The following is a 20552-nucleotide window of genomic DNA, read 5'->3' as shown; positions in this document are numbered from 1 at the left end:
AAGCTAAAACTAGAGAATGCAAATAGGAAGTCAGTTGAATCTTAGGTAAGCTATGGCCATCTACCTCAAGTCTGACTCAGTTAAATGACGACAGCATCCATAGCCAAGAAAAATCATCAAAATCATTAAGGGACAATGACTAATGACTCTAAACTTCCCCACTATTCAGAAAGGAATAACTTTTCTTCTGTTGATACATCCAAAATGGGTCTTTCAGGACTACCAAGTCATAGACCACAAAACATCCCATATCCCTGTGAGGCATTTCAGAAGATTTGTCTCTAAGTCATGGGTCAACAGAAAAGCAACATGTGACCTCCCTACATGACCCCCAAACTCCTCTTTCTGAGGCTCTCCCCTTTACCCTTCAAGAGCACCTTCTTCTCCGAGCCCATAAGGGCAGGGCAAGCCCTAACACCAAGCTCTTACCAATTTCCAAAGCCACAGTCCATCACAGCTTCTAAAAGGGCCATCTCTTCTTGAGCAGTCCAGCTGGGATCAAGAACAGGAAAATCTGAGGTCTAAGAAAAAAAAATATTTTGCCTAAGAACAGATATAGAAGTGGAACCTAGCCATCTCAACTGATTGCTTTCTCGTAATACTAATTTATGTCCTTTCCAATACCTATTCTATTTCAATAACTATTCTCCTGGTGTTCTACTGCCCTTACTCATATACCCACCACCAAAGGTCTCCAATACATATTATCACCCATAAATGCCAAGTAACTCATGCAGAATATATGTATTTTTAAACTTAGCACAAAGGTAGGGAAGGATAAGTATTACAGTATGCTCTCATTTAGCTAAAGAGGGGAATACGTGTGTGTGTGTGTGTGTGTGTATGTACTTTTATATACATATATATTTTCACATACTTTTTTTTTTTAGAGAGAGAGGGATAGATAGGGACAGACGGGAAAGGAGAGAGATGAGAAGCATCAATCATCCGTTTATCATTGCGACACCTTAGCTGTTCATTGATTGCTTTCTCATATGTGCCTTGACCGTGGGCCTTCAGCAGACCAAGCAACCCCCTGCTTGAGCCAGTGACTCTGGGTCCAAGCCGGTGAGCTTTTTGCTCAAGCCAGATGAGCCCACGCTCAAGCTGGTGATCTCGGGGTCTTGAACCTGAGTACTTCCGCATTCCAGTCCGACGCTCTATCTACTGCGCCACCACCTGGTCAGGCCATATATATATTTTTTAACCAGAAGAATAAACCATACATTTAAAAAAAAAAAAGGTTGCCTACGGGGGAAGGAGGGAGAAAACAGGGTAGAAAGGACAGAGAGAGAAGCTAGAATTCTCTGAATATTGCTTGTTTTGCAGATTTAACTTTGAAAACATAAATATTGCATGTAATTATTAAAATTTAAAATCATAAGAATTAATAGCAAAGTGTAACAAACATGCATTCATTTTAAGGCATGATACACATAGAAGGTAACCGTCTCAACTGACTTTATAATAATTTGACTACATCTATAGAATATACCTTAAAAGTAAAAGGAACTGCCAAAATAACCCTTAAACTGTTTTCAGTAGTGTTGGTATATTCTGAGATTATTGTATATGGATGTGCTATGTGGTTAGCAAATAACTGTGCTGGCATCATTGGCAATGGAATTTTTGGCTTGGGAGAAAAAAAAGATAAAGATACAAGATCTGAGGTTATGTAAAATGTTGTAGTCTTGTATTTCAATTGAAAATTTTAGAATAAAGTCTTGACATATTTTCTCTTAAAAAGAACAATTTGTTAACCCTGTTCACTGAAAAGGGCTAGAAACAATGACCAACTGAGTAGCAACAAGCACTTCTATTGCCAGTATGCCATCTCTAAATACTATTTTCCACTAAAGGAACTTTCTTCTTTCCTTGAAGAAAAAGCTAATTCCAGCTTTGGGTCAAAAAATGTGCAGGATGAGACCGAAATATTTTGTCATACTGAAAAGCAAAGAATCTCTCAAAGATTGTTAAGTGTCATGTCAAAAAGATTCAGAAACTTGTAACGAAACATTTTGAGCATATACATATAAGAATAACAACTCAAAGGGTTGAAATGCATCAAGTATAATAAATATATAGAGGTGCCAGGAAACCCAACTTATATTTTAAAAACTAGTAAAGCTGTGCCCAGATAACTTAGCTGGTTAGAGCATTGTCCCAAGGCACAGAGGTTGCTGGTTCAATCCCTGGTCACGGCACATACAGTAACAGATCTATGTTCCAGTGCGTCTCTCTCTTTCTTCCTACCTTCCTCTCTTGCTATAATACACACACACACACACACACACACACACAAAATAAAAATACTAATACAAAAAAAAGGGAAATAATCAAGTATTTATTCTGCCTTTCCTATACAAACTTTACCTAAGGGTGATCACATAATGATACAAACTATCCATTAACAGAATTTAACTCAAATTTAAAAAGAGTGATAGAATTCAAAGATAACAATTTTGCAACCCCCAATAAATTACTAGATCTAGACAATGATTATAAGTGAATCTGATACAGCCGTTAAATCTAACTACCAATTTACAGGAAATATAGAAGACAGAGGAACACATTAGTCAGCAAAATCCAGCCTGTATTAACATCTATTAAGACAAACAACTCAGTTTTTTAAAAAATCAAATAAACTATAAGAAATGAGGGAAAGAATGAGGGAAGGTTGGGGAGGAGAACCCACAGAATAGAAAACATATGAGGCAACCAATTAGAATGTAGGGACTTTATTTGTATCCCAATTAGAACAAATTGTAGAAATTGAAAATTTTTTTATAATACTTCACAAACCACAAGATAGCTAAAGTAAAGAAACTGACAATATCAAGAGTTGACAAGTACATGGAGCAATGAGAACTCTCAGGCATTGCTAGTAGGTTTAAAATGACACAACCATTTAGGAAACTTTTTGGCAGTTTCTTAAAAGTTAATCATTCATTCTATGACCCAGAAATTCCATTCCTAAGTATCTAAGAAAAATGAAAATATGTATCTACAGAAATCCTTACACAAGAATGTTCATTAGCAGTTTTATTCATAATAGCCAAAAATTAGGCAAAGTCCAGGCGTCCATCAACAGAATGGATAAACAAACTGTGTTTATATTCTTATCATGGAATATTAATCACAAAAAGGAAGGAACTACTATATACAACTTGAATAAATCTCAAAAACATGCTGAGTGAAAGAAACCAGAGACAGGAGATTTGCTACAAAGTAATCTGAAGGGTTGAGGTTTAGATGAAATAAAATAGGCCATGAGTTGATCATTTTAAGAACTAATGACAGGTGTATGGGAATTTACTACACTATGCACAGTAGTTGGTTACAGCGGTGACTCTCAATGAACTCCTAAAATTCATATCCTGTATGGTCCCTTCTCATTGAGTGACTAGCTTAGGCCTTGCAGCTTCCACTTTTGGGCTCTTGGGATTCCTGAGCAACCACATAAGAAATCTAGCCTCCTTGCCTGACCTGTGGTGGCACAGTGGATCAAGCGTCGACCTGGAATGCTGAGATCACTGATTCGAAACCCTGGGCTTGCCTGGTCAAGGCACATAAGGGAGATGATACTTCCTGCTCCTCCCCCACTTTTCTCTCTCTCTCTCCTCTCTAAAATGAATAAATAATAAACAATAAAAAAAAACAATTAGAAATCTAGCCTCTTTGCTGGAAGACCATGTAGAAAGGTCACATGGAGAGGGAGAGGCCCTAAGACTACTGGAGAACCACCAAGGCCTTAGGCAGTTAAGATGATCTCCCTAACTCCCAACCAATTCAAGCCATCATCCTGAGGTGACAAGGTTTATGAAAAAAACAAACCAACCCTTGGACTTCCAGCCCCAGCACCTCATGTGGAACTGAAAGCTACCCTTGCCATGCCCTATCTGAATTCCTGACCCACAAAACTGTGGGAGATAATATGGTTATTTTGTGGTAGCTCTCAGGTAGCAATAGATAACTGAAACACCATTCTTTCTATTTTAGTATACACTTGAAATTTTCTAAAGTATATTTTTTAAAAAGTGACACAAGAGGTCTTCAGATTACACAGGACTTTAGAAATGCTTATATCTTTTATTAATGACAAAAATATTATGATGATTTGTGAAATCACATTACTAATAAGCAATACACGTTTATCTGAGCATGTACTATAAATATGCTTAGCAAACCACATGAGGTAAAATTTCAGGGTCTATGTCTATACTAAATTCATATATTCAAACTGACAAGTGCCATAAATATATGTAAATATGACAACTCATAGCCTATGTTATTTCTAAAACTGTATTTCAGAATATTAAATAGCCCTCACCAACTTTACTGTGAGATAAACAAGATATATATTTTCCACATCAAAAATAAATAAAAATAAATGGGCATAATCCAGTTTTTCTGAAAGTTTTATCAGTTATTTAATCCCTGGACCCAACTGCAGCCCTACTGAACCAGACTAACAGCAAGACTTAGGAATTGACCTTTTTAAGAAGCTCCCCAGGTGATCCTTCTGCACTAAACTCTTAAGATTGAATCACTGTTATAAAGGGTGTGACAGAAAGTGGTGCCTTGATATGTTGAAGGTTCTAAGAATTATAAGACAGGCCCTGGCCGGTTGGCTCAGTGGTAGAGTGTCGGCCTGGCGTGCAGAAGTCCCGGGTTCGATTCCCGGCCAGGGCATACAGGAGAAGCACCCATCTGCTTCTCCACTCCTCCCCCTCTCCTCCCTCTCTGTCTCTCTCTTCCCCTCCCACAGCCAAGGCTCCATTGGAGCAAGGATGGCCCAGGCGCTGGGGATGGCTCCTTGACCTCTGCCCCAGGCGCTAGAGTGGCTCTGGTCGCAACAGAGTGACACCCCGGAGGGGCAGAGCATCGCCCCCTGGTGGGCGTGCCGGGTGGATCCCGGTCGGGTGCATGCGGGAATCTGTCTGTCTCTCCCCATTTACAGCTTCAGAAAAACACACACACACACACACATACACACACACAAAAAGAATTTTAAGACAAAAGTAGGCATAGAACTCAGAAATCTTACTGCACCACCCACCACAGCATGAGTAACTTCCAAAAATACAGCACTGAGGTGACAAAAGTACTGAAAACCATTTCAAGTTTTCTGAGATTTGACATGCAAAAAATAAAAAAAAAATTTTAAATCAAGTTTTTAGTGGCTTCATGTGTAGAAAGTCAAAATTTGGCCATCATTCCTGCTTAGAAAAGACTTGTACCTGACCTATGGTGGTGCAATGGATCAAGTGTTGACCTGGAACACTGAGGCCACTGATTTGAAATCCTGGGCTTGCCTGGTCAAGGCATACCATATGTGGGAGTTGATGTGTCCTGCTCCTCCTCCCTTCTGTCTGTCTCTCCTCTCTAAAATGAATAAAAATAAATAAAATCTTAAAAAAAACAAACAAACTCTTCTTTTCCTTATCTGAAAGTAGGTAAGACTGGCAGGAAAAGAAGGAATATTAGTAACCTACAAAAGCTACCCAAAGTAAAAGATGGAATTCTAAACTGTATTTGTTGGGATGTTGAATATGTGAGAAAAGGATGCTGTAATCAAAAGAATTAAGTGGCCCTGGCCGGTTGGCTCAGTGGCAGAACGTCAGCCTGGCGTGCAGGAGTCCCAGGTTCGATTCCCGGCCAGGGCACACAGGAGAAGCGCCCATCTGCTTCTCCACCCCTCCCCCTCTCCTTCCTCTCTCTCTCTCTTCCCCTCCCGCAGCCAAGGCTCCATTGGAGCAAAGTTGGCCCAGGCGCTGAGGATGGCTGTGGCCTCTGCCTCAGGCACTAGAATGGCTCTGGTTGCAACAGAGCAATGCCCCAGATGGGCAGAGCATCGCCCCTGGTGAGCATGCCGGGTGGATCCCAGTCGGGCGCATGCAGGAGTCTGTCTGACTGCCTCCCTGTTTCCAACTTCAAAAAAAAAAAAAAAAAAAAAGAATTAGGTGGACCTGGAATGAAACTTGGTATATTCAGCATTATATAAAGGGCACTGTGCCCAGAACAGCTTGAGAGCTCAGTCAGCTTTCCTACAGTGGATAACCATCCATCTACTCAACCTGTACTTAACTATCTTTGAAGGAATTATTTTCACAATTCAAATGAATGTTTTGGTTTTTTTTTTAGAGAGAGAGGGACAGAGAGACATGAAGGGAGAGAGATGAGAAGCATCATCTCATTGTCACCTTGGTTGTTTAATGATTGTTTCTTATATGTGCCTTGATGGTTGCGGGGGCACAGTGGAGGGGACCTCCTGCTGAGCCAGTGATCCCTTGCTCAAGCCAAGACCTTGGGCTTCAAACCAGTGGCCTTTGTTCTCAAGTCAGCTGACCAAGGGATCATGTTTATGATCCCACCCTCAAGCTGACTATCCCGCTCACTAGCTCAAGCTGGTGAGCCCATACTCAAGTTGACGATCACAGGGTTTCAAACCTGGGACCTCCGGCTCCCAGGTTGATACTTCGTTTACTTGTGTCACCACCTGGTCAGGTCTAAATAAATGTGTATCCTGGCTCTAGGCATTCTTGTGTGAATTTGGGAAAAATAAACTAGCTCTTTGAAGACTGAAGCAGTCAGTCACAGCTACTCCAACCACACTTTTTCATTTTGCAATTAAAAGGGGAAAAATTTATGGATATGAAAAGATATTCCACATTATATGTTATCAGAGAAATGCTAATTAAAGAGTTATCAAGCCTGACCAGGCGGTGATACAGTGGATAGAGTGTTGGACTGGGATGCACAAGACCCAGGTTCGAAACCTCATGATTGCCGGCTTGAGTACGGGCTCATCCGGCTTGAGCACAAGCTTACCAGCTAGCATGGGCTCACCGGCTTGACCGTGGGATCATAGACATGACCCCATGGTTGCTGGCTTGAGCCCAAGGTCACTGGCTTAAGCAAGGGGTCACTGGATCTGCTATAGCCCCCTGGTCAAGACACATATGAGAAAGCAATCAATGAACAACTAAGGTGCTGCAATGAAATGATGCTTCTTATCTCTCCGTTATCTGTCCCTCTCTCTGTCACAAAAAAAAAGTTTCATGCCCTCACTGGATAACTCAATTGGTAAGAGCACTGTCCTGATAAGAAAAGGTTGCAGGTTCGATCACCAGTCAGGACATATACAGAAACAGATTGATGTTTCTGTCTAAGATCAATAAATAAATTTTTTAAAAAAGTTATCAGTATATACCTATTAGAATGACCAAAATTCAGAAGAGATAACACCAAATGTTGGTGAGAATGTAGAACAAGAGGAACTCTCATTCATTGCTGGTGGGAATGCACAATAATGCAGCCACTTTGGAAGACAGTTTGGCATTCTCTTATAAAACTAAACACACCCTTACCAAGTGATCCAGCAATTGAGTTTCTTGATATTTTTTACCCAAAGGAGTTGAAAACATGTCCACACAAAAACTTACACACAGATGTTTATTTATAGCAGCTTTATTCATAATTGCCAAACCTTGGAAGCAACCAAGATGTTTTTCAGTAGGTGAATAGATAAACTGGTTCATTCAGATAATGCAGTATGATTCAATGCTAAAAAGAAATGAGCTAACAAACTATAAAAAGACATGGAGGAAACTTAACTACATGTTACCAAGTGAAAGAAGTCAGTATGAAAAGGTATATACTGCATGATTCCAACTGTAGGACATTCTGGAAAAAGCTATGGAGATCATAAAAAGATCAGTAATTCCAAGTGGTGAAGGGGAAGGATGGATGAACAGGCCAACCACAGAGGATTTTTTAGGGCCATCAAACTATTCTGTATGACACTACAATGGTGGATACATGACATTATATACACTGCTCACAAAAATTAGGGGATATTTCATCACTTCATATTCATTTTGAAAATATCCCCTAATTTTTGTGAGCAGTGTATCAGTACAAACCCTCAGAATGTACAATTCTAAGAATGAATTCTAATGTAAACATGAACTTTGGCTGATAATGAACTGTCAAGGTAGGTTCATCAATTATAACAAGTGTACCACTCGGTGGAGATGTTGGTAATAGGAGTGTATAAGTGTTTGTACGGGCAGGAAATATATGTGAAATTTCTGCTTTCTACTCAATATTGCTGTGAACCTATAACTGCTCTAAAAAACAAAGTCTAATACTGTATAAAAAAACCCCACATATCCCAAGTCTTACAACTGGTGAAGAAAGTATTTAGAAGACAAGTATTTAGAGAGAGGTAGGGTAAGACTGGCCAGTTGGCTGCAAAGAACTCTAACTAAAGAACATTTTTGATTAATTTATTATGGACCAGAATTTGACTCAGCATTGCAGACCCACAAATTCATCTGAATAGGACCCCACAAATAACCTGACTCAGAGATGCTGATTCACCCTTTCTAAACTCTTAAAAAACTAAGGTAGATATAGTATAGTGCTGTGGTATACCTAACTCTAAAGATGACCCCTTCCACTCCCAGGATTACTATCCCCTGATTATTCAAACTCTGCTGATGGGTCTAGGGTACTAGTGTACCGACATTAGAATAGGAAGACGATCCTGTATTATCTAGGTGGGCCCAATGTATTCACTTGGACTCTTAAAAGTAGAAGAGGGAGGCATTGTTACTGCCAAGTAGATACCCCAGCCAGGACTCTTTCCTGTAAGAAAAATTACATGGTGAACTATGAGTTATGCTCTGATTACCGACAAAACTATCTTGACAAAGGTAGTTAGTTATACCTGCCAAGCAGACCAGATTATTTACTTTGGCTTATTATAATGCTGATTCCTCTGGCTAGAGCTTGGAAGTACACTACCAACATCTGCCTCTCATTCCTTCTTTAGAGGTAGTAACTGACTTAATCAAATTAGAGCCAAGTCTTACACTGGCCTATAAGCCAGTCTGTCTCTTCAAAGTGATTTTATGTATTATATCATTCACTCTATGTTCATTTAAAACTTAACTCTCAGAAGGTAACTAACTTCCCTATGAAAGGGCAATAGAGTACCAGACATAAATATCCCTACCATACCTATGAACTGCATAAAAATACCATTAGCCAAAACACACTGACAACACATCTACAAAATATTTATCAATGAACCTGAAAAGCAGCATAACTCATATCACTATATCTCAAAATGGGCCTTCCTTTCAATTCCTTCAAATCTGAAACAAAGATCTGAGTATATGAAATGATTTTTGGACTTAAAATGCCTCAGTAGACCCATAAAAGTTTTTTTTTTTTGGTGACACAGACAGAGAGAGACAGAGGGACAGACAGACAGGAAGAGAGACAAGAAACATCAATTATTAGTTGCGGCACCTTAGTTGTTCATTGATTGCTTTCTCATGTGCCTTGATGGGGAGGGGGGACTACAGCAGACCGAGTGACCCCTTGCTCAAGCCAGCGACCTTGGGTTCAAGCTGCTGAGCTGTGCTCAAACCAGATGAGTTTGCATTCAAGCCTGTGACCTCAGGGTTTTGAATCTGGGTCCTCTGCGTCCCAGCCCAACGCTCTATCCACTGTGCCACCACCTGGTCAGGTTAGATCCATCAAACTCTAAAAAAAACCAAAAACTTACTAGGTAATGATTACCTAATTCAGAAGAGGAGGAAAGAAAAGGGAAAGAGATCCTTGGAGGTGAAGAAAAATAAAACTAATTCCCTTTTAAGACTTGAATAATAAACAGAAATTCCCTGCAATTTCATCATTACCATTATTTCATAAGTATGATCACTTTCATGCTTCTTGTATTCAAATCCTCGAGTGAAACACTGCAAAAAAGAGGAAAATTAAGTTACCATAAAGCCACTTTTTAAAATGCTTTCTTAAAGGATAGAAGATAGTTTGAGGGTACTGTACTCTTGTGATGAGTTTTTAAGACTTCATTTAATCTTGTCTGTATCCACAATAGGATGGTTATACATTCATGATCACAGCTCTTCCGTGGCCCTCACAGAGAATAAACAACAATCTGAGAAAGACTTTTTCATAGGACAATTCCTTTGAGAAGACTATATAAGCCCTGAAATCAGAATGCGTATATTTGAATTCTGGTCTCATGCTTGCTTACCTATTTCAGCAATTTTAAGACATTTTTTCCTATTTCAAAACTCTGAAATGAGGATTCCTCTTATAATAAAAAGCATATTACAATCTCCATAGCCATTTTTACATTTCTGAAACTGGGATGCTTCCTATAATCAACAGTGTCTTGGATCCAATAAAATATGGTATTTGTTGCGTCACCTTGAGCAAATTACCTAACCTTTTTGCCTCAGCTTCTTCTATAAAATGGGGATACTATTTGTACTTACTTTATTGGCTTGTAGTGATGATTTAAGAGTTAATTCATGAACAGTACTCTAAACAGTGCACCTGGCACAGAGTAAGCACTTATAATTAGTGCTATTTCCATCATCATCCACAAAATGGGTTTGTTCCCTTGTTTGTCACCTGCCCAAAGATCACTCTTCAGTAAAACAATAAACAATGTCATAGGTGCTATCAAAAGGAATAACCTTCCAATTCTGTTTCCTGTAGTCTCTACAGGCAAAAAGTGTTAAGTATTAGGTCGATACAGAGCTGTGAAATATGGGCACACCTTGTCCTACCGTGCTTCACCTCATGGCACTTCACAGATGTTTTGTTTTGTTTTTTTTTACAAATTAAAGACAAGACCTTCCACTAGCAGAAAGTTATGACTCGTTTTGTTGGGATGCTCGCCTTATTATGGGGTCTACAACTGAACCCACAATATCTCTGAGAACTGCCTGTATTCAACAGTCTATCTCATCCATCTGCTCTGTTCCCCAACTTTTCACTGGTAAAATGTGTACTGGAGATTGGAAGTAACAGATTTAATGAGGTATGGTCGTTTTGGGCAATCAATAGTCATCTCTGATTTTATTATATCCATAAAACTAGCCTAGGAGAGGCAAGCATCTCCATAATGAGTTACCTGTAAACACAGGAAAAAAGGAGGTGGGCCACATTCTGCACACTTGATATAAGGCTCCATGAGGTAGGAGGAGCAGCCTCGGCAAGGCGGCTTATCAGAGGGGTCACCTAGAGCACAAAGAAAAATACACTAGCTTCAAAACATCTTATGATTACCTTAAGAGCAAGAGGGTGAAAATCTACAAATGACTACACAGGTAGTGCACTGTGCTGAAGAATTCATGGAGACAAGATGACTTCATATCAAATACAAAAAACCCCCCAAAATTATGTTCCTTTTTATGCCAGGGCAACTTTGTTCCTCCTTGCAGTGTACCTACTACTACAAACAGCATCTAATTAGATATGGCCCCTGCAAAGAAATTTACAAACACAAATTTAAACTGGAAGTTTCATAACACTTATTTTTCCAGGAAACAAAAATGTTGCATACCTACAAAACACAATGTACAATATTTATAGATAAGGAAGTCTGATAAAATGTAAATGATTACTAAATCTAGGTCACAGGCAACAACTAATCACAGTACTATTCTTTCAACTTTTCTGTAAGTTTGAAATTTTTCAGAATAAAAAGTTTTGGGGAAAAATTCCTTTAAATATGTCTTGGTACTACTTTATATTTGAGTTGGAATTTTTTTTAAAGATTTTATTTATTGATTTTAGAGAGAGGTGGGAGAGGGAGGGGTGGGGAGAAGTAGAAAGCATTAACTCAGAATAGTTGCTTCTTTATGTGCCTTGACTGGGCAAGCTCAGGGTTTCGAACTGGCGACCTCAGCATTCCAGGTTGATGCTTTGTCCATTGCTCCACCACAGGTCAAGCTTGATTTGGAATTTAAACCAACTCCCTCCCTTTCTCCCACAGTAAGCAGAGAACATAGCAGACCTTCTGTCAGTTCCAATGTCTCTGAAATAATTATGGTCAGAAGTACAAACCGAACTTTTAAGTCATAAAAATGCAGATATGTGTGCCCCTGGATGCCCCAAACTCTGCCTCTAGAGTCACCATGACCTAGTAGAGTATGTAGTTCTCTGATCAACAGCAGGAGTTTAACAAAACACGGGCTTTGAAGGTAGATGAAGAGATATATTGTTTAGCCTGGGGCAGGATTTCTCACATTTTGTAATAGCATTTTCCTTCCTAAAATCTGAGAAACTCTTCAAGGCACCCTCCCCTCATGTAAGTGGTGATTCTTGTTCTTTTCATTTGTTTCTAAATGAAGACCAGGAGGAAAATGATAGGGGAGAGCAATGTAATCCTGGCAACAGCTTCAAAATAAATATAAGGAAAAGCAACTACTCTACTTTTCCCATTTAAAATACTGACAAAAGAACACATATTAATTTATGTTAAGTGCTAAGTGCAAATTTTTACCAACTCTGACTCTAGAGGCTGTTTGGGGCATCCGGGGCACATATATCTGCATTTTTAGGGACTAAGAGTTCAGTTTGTACTCCTTTCCATTATTCTTGTTTTTTATTTCCTCAAACACTCCTCAGAAAAAAAACCCAGCTACTGATCAAAGTAAAGAGCTTAAAAACCTTATATCAAGAAGTAATTATTGCCTCACCAGGCAGAGGTGCAGTGGATAGAGCATCAGCCTGGGACGCTGAGGACCCAGCCCTCGGGATTCAAAACCTTGAGACTGCTGGCTTGAGCATGGGATCCTAGACATGACCTCACAGTCACTGGCCTGCACTCAAAGGTCACTGGCTTGAAGCCCAAGGTCTCTGGCTTGAGCAAGAGGTCACTGGCTTGGCTTGAGCCCCCCCTCCCCCAAGGCACATGAGACGTAATCAAGGAACAATTAAAAAGTGAAGCAACTATGAGTTGACGCTGCTAATCTCTTTTCCCCTTCCTCTCTCTCTCTAAAAAAAAAGAAAAGTAATTATTTTGTAAAAGCAATCCAAATCATAGTTTAAAAAATTTTAGACAATAAAAGTATGTCATCCTCTATTAACATTTTGATTTCCAATCTTTACATGATGTTTTGTAGCCTGTTTCTTTCACTTGACAACGTATTTTCAACATCTTTCATTATGGTACACATAGATCTTATAGATCTTCCTCATTCTTTTTTCAAAAGATTTTACTTATTGATTTTAGAGAGGAGAGAGAGAGAGAGAGAGGGAGAGAGAGAAAGGTGGGGAGTGGGGAAAACATCAACTTGTAGTTGCTTCACGTCTGTGCCTTGACTGGCCGTGCAAACCCGAGGCTTCAGGTTGGTGACCTCTGCCTTCCAGGTTGACACCTAATCCACGGCACCACCACAGGTCCAGCATCCTCATTCTTCTTAATGGATGAATAATATCCCAGCATATCAATTATCTAACCTAATGGTTTTCAACTGCCCTCTAGAGCAAGGCATTCTGGAAATCTGAGATTGCTTTTTTGTTGCCAGAAGGACTAGCGAGCAGTACTGGCGGCACTCAGCAGGAAGGGACCAGAGATGCTAGATATTCTGAATGGTCAAGACATCCCTCCACAACACAGAATTGGCCCGTATCCTGCACTTTTAAATGTCCCACCAGATATTCAAATAGGTAAAAAAAACTCTGTTCATAATTACATGATCTAGACCCCAATTCCATATAAAACAAAATGTTTTTTAGTTTTCATATATATTGAATTTTAAAGGAAAGCAGTTGCATGTACTTCTAGAGGAGATTGTTATCTTATTTTCTTCTGAAATTTATCGAGTTATTCAAGCTCGTGGTATTCAAGTCACCAATACAATACACATTAATCATTCACTGTGCAAGAGTAGCTGTAAGATGCAGTGAGTCAACATTTGTGTGCAAGCATCTGACTATATAAATCATATTTTGTACTGTAATCATGTCTAAACACATTGGGATACATATTTTATTACAAATTGCATTTTTTTGTTATAAATTACTTCTCTTTCTTTTGTATTTTTCTGAAGTGAGAAGTGGGGAGGATGAGAGACAGACCTCCCCATCCACTTGGCATGCCCACTAGGGGGTGATGCTCTGACCATCTGGGGCATTGCTCCATTACATCCAAAGCCATTCTAAATGCCTGAGGCAGAGGCTATGAAGCCAACCTCAGTGTCCAGGCCAACTTTGCTCCAATGGAGTGTTGGCTATAGGAGGGGAAAAGAGAGAGAGATAGAGAGAAAGGAGAAGGGGGGAAGGGTGGAGAAGCAGATGGGCGCTTCTCCTGTGTGTCCTGGCTGGGAATCGAACCTGGGACTTCCACACAGCAGGCTGATGCCACTGAGCCAACCGGCCAGGGCCATAAATTACTTCTCTTTTATTCACCCTTTGTATTATCGTTAGGGCATTACTGTTTTTATTTCTTTGAAGTCATGGCTATAGATACGTTATATTATCTATGTATTTTATTTCCAAATAGTAAAAGAAGTTTTAAAAATACTATAAAAAGAATATCACTGGGTCTCATAACGCTGAGAACAATTCAACTAGTTCCGATGAACATATATGTTGTTTCCAATTATTTACTACTATAAAGAATACTAAAAAAAAAAAAAGGAATTGCTGAGATCAATGTTTTTTTAAAAATTTTTATTTATTGATTTCAGCAAAAGAGGAAGGGAAAGGGAGGGAGGGAGGGAGGGAGGGACAGGAACATTGAGCCCTTTATATGCCCTGATTGGGGATCGAACCAGCAAAACTCTGCGCTTTGGGAGGATGCTCTAACCAACCTAGTTCAATTTTCTTTTACATACAGTTTTTCACATTTTGTTCCCAAGCATATGTATTTTCCTAGAACTAGAACTATTAAGTATACAGAGGGTTTTTGACACATATATTAAAAATATCGTTCACAAAGGTATTCTAGAACTTTTCTATAATTTAAGAGTAGGGAAAGGCTTTTTATTTTTTAACACCATTCAAGATCCAAGAGCAATAAAAGTTTAACAAATTTAAATGCATATAAAAAGCCAACAAACAAAAAACTGAACCAGGCGTCCCCAAATTATGGCCTGCTGGCCGCATGCGGCCCCCTGAGGTCATTTATCCGGCCCTGCCCTCTTTCATTGGTGGTGAGAGGAGCACTGTATGTGTTGGCCCTCCAATGTCTGAGGGACAGTGACATGGCCCCCTGTGTAAAAAGTTTGGGAACCCCTACTCTGAACTGTTGGGATATGCACTGGCCACCATCAACCCTGAACTGGAATAAGTGCAACAGTTGGAAAAGGATTATCTTGTTTTTATCTACCTTTCTTAAATGTATGCAGAGCTCACATTTATTTAAATGTTTAATATTAGAAATGTCTGGGCCTGACCTGTGATGGTTCAGTGGGTAAAAGCATCAACTTGGAACACTGACGTCGCCGGTTCAAAACCCCGGGCTTCTCTGGTCAAGGCACATATGGGAGTTGATGCTTTCTGCTCCTCCCTCCCTTCTTTCTCTCTCTGTCTCCTCTCTTTAAAATTAATAAATAAAAAAAATCTAAAAAAAAACAAAAAACAAATGTCTGGGGTCTTCAAGTTTGGTGATGTTTTTGTGATCAGAGATATGCCATAGGAATTTAACTTGTTAAATCAATTAGCATATAGTAACACTGGTTTTATGTCGTTTTGATTAAGGCTGCAGTTTCAAGAACCTATAGAGCAGTGGTCCCCAACCTTATTTGGGCCACAGACTGGTTTAATGTCAGAAAATATTTTCACGGACCGGCCTTTAGGGTGGGACGAATAAATGTATCACGTGACCGAGACAAGCGTCAAGAGTGAGTCTTAGACGGATGTAACAGAGGGAATCTGGTCATTTAAAAAAAATAAAACATCATTCAGACTTAAATATAAATAAAACGGAAATAATGTAAGTTATTTATTCTTTCTCTGCGGACCAGTACTGGTCCGCGGCCTGGGGTTTGGGGACCACTGCTATAGAGGACACTGAGGACTTACTATTAAGTCTCTTACCCTCAAATAATTCAAAAAACAAAATATGGGGTGTGTGTGTGTTTATTTAGAAATATATATAAATAAATCAATATATATTAATAGAGAGAAAGAGAGAAAAAACACACATAGTAAAAAAATTAAAACATGCCGGACCTGTGGTGGTGCAGTGGATAAAGCATTGACCTGGAACTCAGCTGAGGTCGCCGGTTCAAAACCCAGGCTTGCCTGGTCAGGGCACATATGGGAGTTGATGCTTCCTGCTTCTCCTCCTCCTCTCTCTCTTGCCTCTCTAATAATGAATAAATAAAATCTAAAAATAATTTTTTAAAAAGTTAAAACATATATGGGTATTCTTTGTACTGTTCTTAAGAATATCTTCCAACTTTCCTGTAAATTTGAAATTATTCCCAGATAAAAAGTTTAAAAATAACTTTAAAAAGGGGAAGGGAATAGTTTCAGTTTTCACTCCCAGAACTGGGACAACTCTTTTTCTTTTTGTATTTTTTTGAAGTGAGAAGCGGGTAGGCAGAGAGACTCCCACAGCCACCGACAGGGATCCACCCAGCATGCCCACTAGGGGGCAATGCTCTGCCCATTGGGTTGTTGCTCCATTGTAACCAGAGCCATTCTAGCGCCTGAGGCAGAGGCCATGGAGCCATCCTCAGTGCCCTGGCCAACTTGGCTCCAGTGGAGCCTTGGCTGCGAGAGAGGAAGAGAGAGATAGAAAGGAGGAGGGAAAGGGTGGAGAAGCAGATGGGCGCTTTTCCTGTGTGCCCTGGCCGGGAATCAAACCCGGGACTTCCACGCACCAGGCCGACGTTCCACCACTGAGCAAACCAGCCAGGGCCGGGACAATTCTTTTAAGTTTTTTCCCATGTGCAAAATGAGAGATTTGAACTAGAAGTGTTTGAAGACTTCAGTCTGTGCTATATAGTGGGATGAGGGATTGAATTAAGAGCCCCTCTGAGAAACTGGTGTGGAGGAAACAATAAGCAAAGGTACCGTCCTGATTCTTCTCATTGGGACACTACTAACATCTGACAATGGATTTCTATTTTTTCCAAATCCCTTATCTTCAGAATCAGAGAAAAAGTAGTATATGTTTTTTCTCCATAGTGAGGTTGTCTGAATTTATTTCCGACATACACCATGAATCTCTGCATCATTATTATACTGTGGTTTACTCTTAGAACACAAATTCTACCTGAAAGAGGGAGAAAAGTATTTTCTTTATTCTACCACTGACATTATTTATCAAGGTATCACAAATATATTACTGGTTCTGCACAGTATTTTTTTTTGCATGTTTGCCCTTTAACAGGGCTCACTTCCATGTTATAAAATAATCTTCAATATCATTTTTAGTGACTACCTAGCAATTCCGATATTGATGAGTATAGATCTTATTTATCTTTTTTAAGATTCTATTTATTGATTTTAGAGAGGCGAGAGCGAGAGAAAGGGAGGAGGAGCAAGAAGCATCAATTCATAGCAGTTGTTTTTCGTATGTGCCTTGACAGGGCAAACCTAGGGTTTTGAACTGGCAACCTCAGCATTCCAGGTGGCTTTATCCACTGCGCCACCAGAGGTCCGGCATGTTATTGGTTCTAAACAGAAATCCAATTACTTTTTAAAATCTAAGTGCAGGTGTAAGCCCTGGCTGGGTAGCTCGTTTCGTTAGAGCATTGTCCTGATACTCTAAGGTTGAAGGTTCAATCCCCGGTTAGGGCACATATAGAAACAGATCAATGTTTCTGTCTCTTCCTCTCTCCCCTTCTCTTGCTCTAAAAATCAATAAATTTAAAAAAATATATTTATATATAAAATAAATGCAGATGCTAGATGAAAAAAGTGAAGGGACTAAGCAAAGAAAAAAACCTTATGGATACAGACAACAGTGTGGGGACTGCAGGAGGGAAAGGGGGTGGGGGAGGTGGAGGAGGGCAGAGTAGGGATAGATAGTGATGGAGGGAGACTTGACTTGGGGTGGTGCATCACAGAATTGTACTCCTGAAACCTGTATGATTTTATTAACCAGTCACCCCAATAAATTCAATAATCAATTTTTAAAAATAAATAAATAAAATCTAAATGCAGGTTAATCATACTCCGCCTGGTTCATCTGACCTTAGTTTTCTTATATAACCCAGGGCAGTGGTCGGCAAACTCATTAGTCAACAGAGCCAAATATCAACAGTACGTGTATTGGAATTTTTTTTGAGAGCCAAATTTTTTAAACTTAAACTATATAGGTAGGTACATTCCTTATCGAGGTAGCGCCTGCATGTGGTATTTTGTGGAAGAGCCACACTCAAGGGGCCAAAAAGCCGCATGTGGCTTGCGAGCCGCAGTTTGCCGACCAAGGACCTGGGGTGATACTTTTGTGTTATGTATTCAGTGGACAATCAATAAATATCGACAGCCCTGGCCAGTTGGCTCAGCGGTAGAGAGTCGGCCTGGCGTGTGGGGGATCCGGGTTCGATTCCCGGCCAGGGAACACAGGAGAAGCGCCCATTTGCTTCTCCACCCCCACCCCCCTCCTTCCTCTCTGTCTCTCTCTTCCCCTCCCGCAGCAAAGGCTCCATTGGAGCAAAGATGGCCCGGGCGCTGGGGACAGCTCCTTGGTCTCTGCCCCAGGCGCTAGTGGCTCTGGTCGCTGCAGAGCGACGCCCAGGATGGGCAGAGCATCGCCCCCTGGTGGGCAGAGCGTTGCCCCTGGTGGACGTGCCAAGTGGATCCCGGTCGGGCGCATGCGGGAGTCTGTCTGACTGTCTCTCCCTGTTTCCAGCTTCAGAAAAATACAAATAAATAAATAAATAAATATCCACAGACTTTGAGTTGATACTCTTACTGCTTTAGGATCAGATTCTCAGGGCTTTGTTTAACTTCAAAGTGCTTATTTTTCTTCTTTGATCAACTTTCACTTCAGTTTGCAATTAATATTCGTGAGACTTGTTCACATAGTACTTACTGCTAAAAGAACCCAAACGGTCCATTCTTTAATTGGAAAAGACAACTGCTTTATCTTCCTCCCCTTTAAGGAGACTTCAGAACTGGTCAACACATATGCCAAAGCTTGAAGATTCCCTATGAACAAACAAAAGTGGCATATGGATCAGGAAATAATTCAAAGAGACAAGATAAAGAGAAGACAATGCAACACATTCAACTCGACTACATCCAAGCTTTGTAACATTAAGCAAATATTTTATCTCTATAATTCTGTTTCCCCCTCTCTACCTCCTAGATTTGTTGTGAAGTTTAAATATCACAAGCTATATAAATCATGTACTACTATGGTACCTGGCCTACAGTAAGCCCTCTACAGAGGATACATATCTCTAATAAACAAGTATTAGGTTTTTTCTGCCCTGCATCACTTCTCTCCTTAGCCTCCTTCTTTTGGGAAACTGACTCCGGACATTTCATATGGTTTGATGGGGTTGCCAACTGCAATACTCCATCCTCTACCTCCACAGCAGTTAAGCAACCAGATCTCTTCTTAGAGAAATCTGAATCTTGAATAAGACATATAAGGACAGAAGGCAGTTGGAGCTCAATCATTCACTCACCAAAAAATTTAGTTCATGAGCTCTGGCTGCTGAAATTCCCATCCCCAAGGGTGGCTCAACTGTTCAGTTTTTTCCCCCCCTCTCATTTCTCTATCTTTCCAGTAATACTTTTATATGAGTAAGTTGTGTTACTAGAAATTAAGTAATCCTATTACAACATACATTTGTTCACTAATTTACTCTTTGAGCAAATAATAGGTATGTGCAATGCACAAAGTACCTTCTCAAAGACAGAAACGACATAGTATTTCCCACTAAGCCAGGGAAATATCCCTGCTTTATACTCTCATAGTTTTCACATACCTCTTTTCTGGCATTTTTCACATTCTAATTTGTGAGGATTACTTCTGCATGCATATTTTCCCACTGTTAGACTAAATCAAAGCAGGGACTACATCCAACACAAATTTGTATGCCTTAAAAAAATAAGCACAACCCTGGCTGGATGGCTCAGCTGGTTAGTGTCATCCTGATAAGCATAAGGTTGCAGATTGGATCCCCATTCAAAGCATATACAGGAACAGATTGATGTTTGTCTCTTTCTCTTTCTTTAAAATCAATAATAATAATAATAATAAAAAGTACCACCTGGCCTGTGGTGGCACAGTGACTAGAGCACTGACCTGGAACACTGAGGTTATGGCTCAAAACCTTATGCTTGCCAGGTTAAGGCACATATGACAAGCAACCAAAGAACAGCTAGAGTGAAAACAACTACTTCTCATCCCCCACCCCCACTGTAAAATCAATTTTAAAAAAAAGTACCAAGTACAGAGAAAGAACTCAGTAAACACAAGTGTCATAGACAAATGTTAGTTCTTCAATAGGTTAATTCATCTTTGGTTTTCCTGGAGTGACTTCTTTCACCTGATATTTTTAGCTTGGAAATAATTCATCATTAAATATATCAACACTTGGATAACACACCTTTTTTATTTTTGTGACAGAGACAGAGAGGGACAGACAGACAGGAAGGGAGAGAAATGAGAAGCATCAATTCTTCGCTGTGACACCTTAGTTGTTCACTGATTGCTTTCTCATATGTGCCATGAAGGGGGGGGGGGGGGCGCTAGAGCAGACCGAGTGACTCGGTGCTCAAACCAGATAAGCCGGCGCTCAAGC

At 39.9% G+C, this 20552-nt stretch overlaps 1 protein-coding gene across 3 annotated transcripts in view; it reads right to left on the bottom strand.

Moving 5' to 3' along the window:
* TADA2A (transcriptional adaptor 2A) overlaps positions 1-20552 on the bottom strand; it is a 58822-nt gene that overhangs the window by 37129 nt on the left and 1141 nt on the right. For 2 of the 3 annotated variants that reach the window (XM_066363224.1, XM_066363222.1), the window contains exons 2-5: positions 18830-18945; positions 10961-11067; positions 9714-9773; positions 430-521 (exon numbers count right to left, since the gene is read on the bottom strand). In XM_066363224.1, the coding sequence (XP_066219321.1) occupies positions 430-521; positions 9714-9773; positions 10961-11067; positions 18830-18854 (284 nt within the window). In that variant the 5' untranslated portion in view covers positions 18855-18945. The remainder of the gene's footprint in view (positions 1-429; positions 522-9713; positions 9774-10960; positions 11068-18829; positions 18946-20552) is intronic. The other variant, XM_066363223.1, reaches the window with a different exon arrangement.

This window comes from Saccopteryx leptura, chromosome 2 (assembly GCF_036850995.1).
Source record: "Saccopteryx leptura isolate mSacLep1 chromosome 2, mSacLep1_pri_phased_curated, whole genome shotgun sequence".
Lineage (NCBI taxonomy): Eukaryota > Metazoa > Chordata > Mammalia > Chiroptera > Emballonuridae > Saccopteryx > Saccopteryx leptura.
Note: the sequence above shows the minus strand (reverse complement) of the source record. Positions and strands in the feature narration are given on the sequence as shown.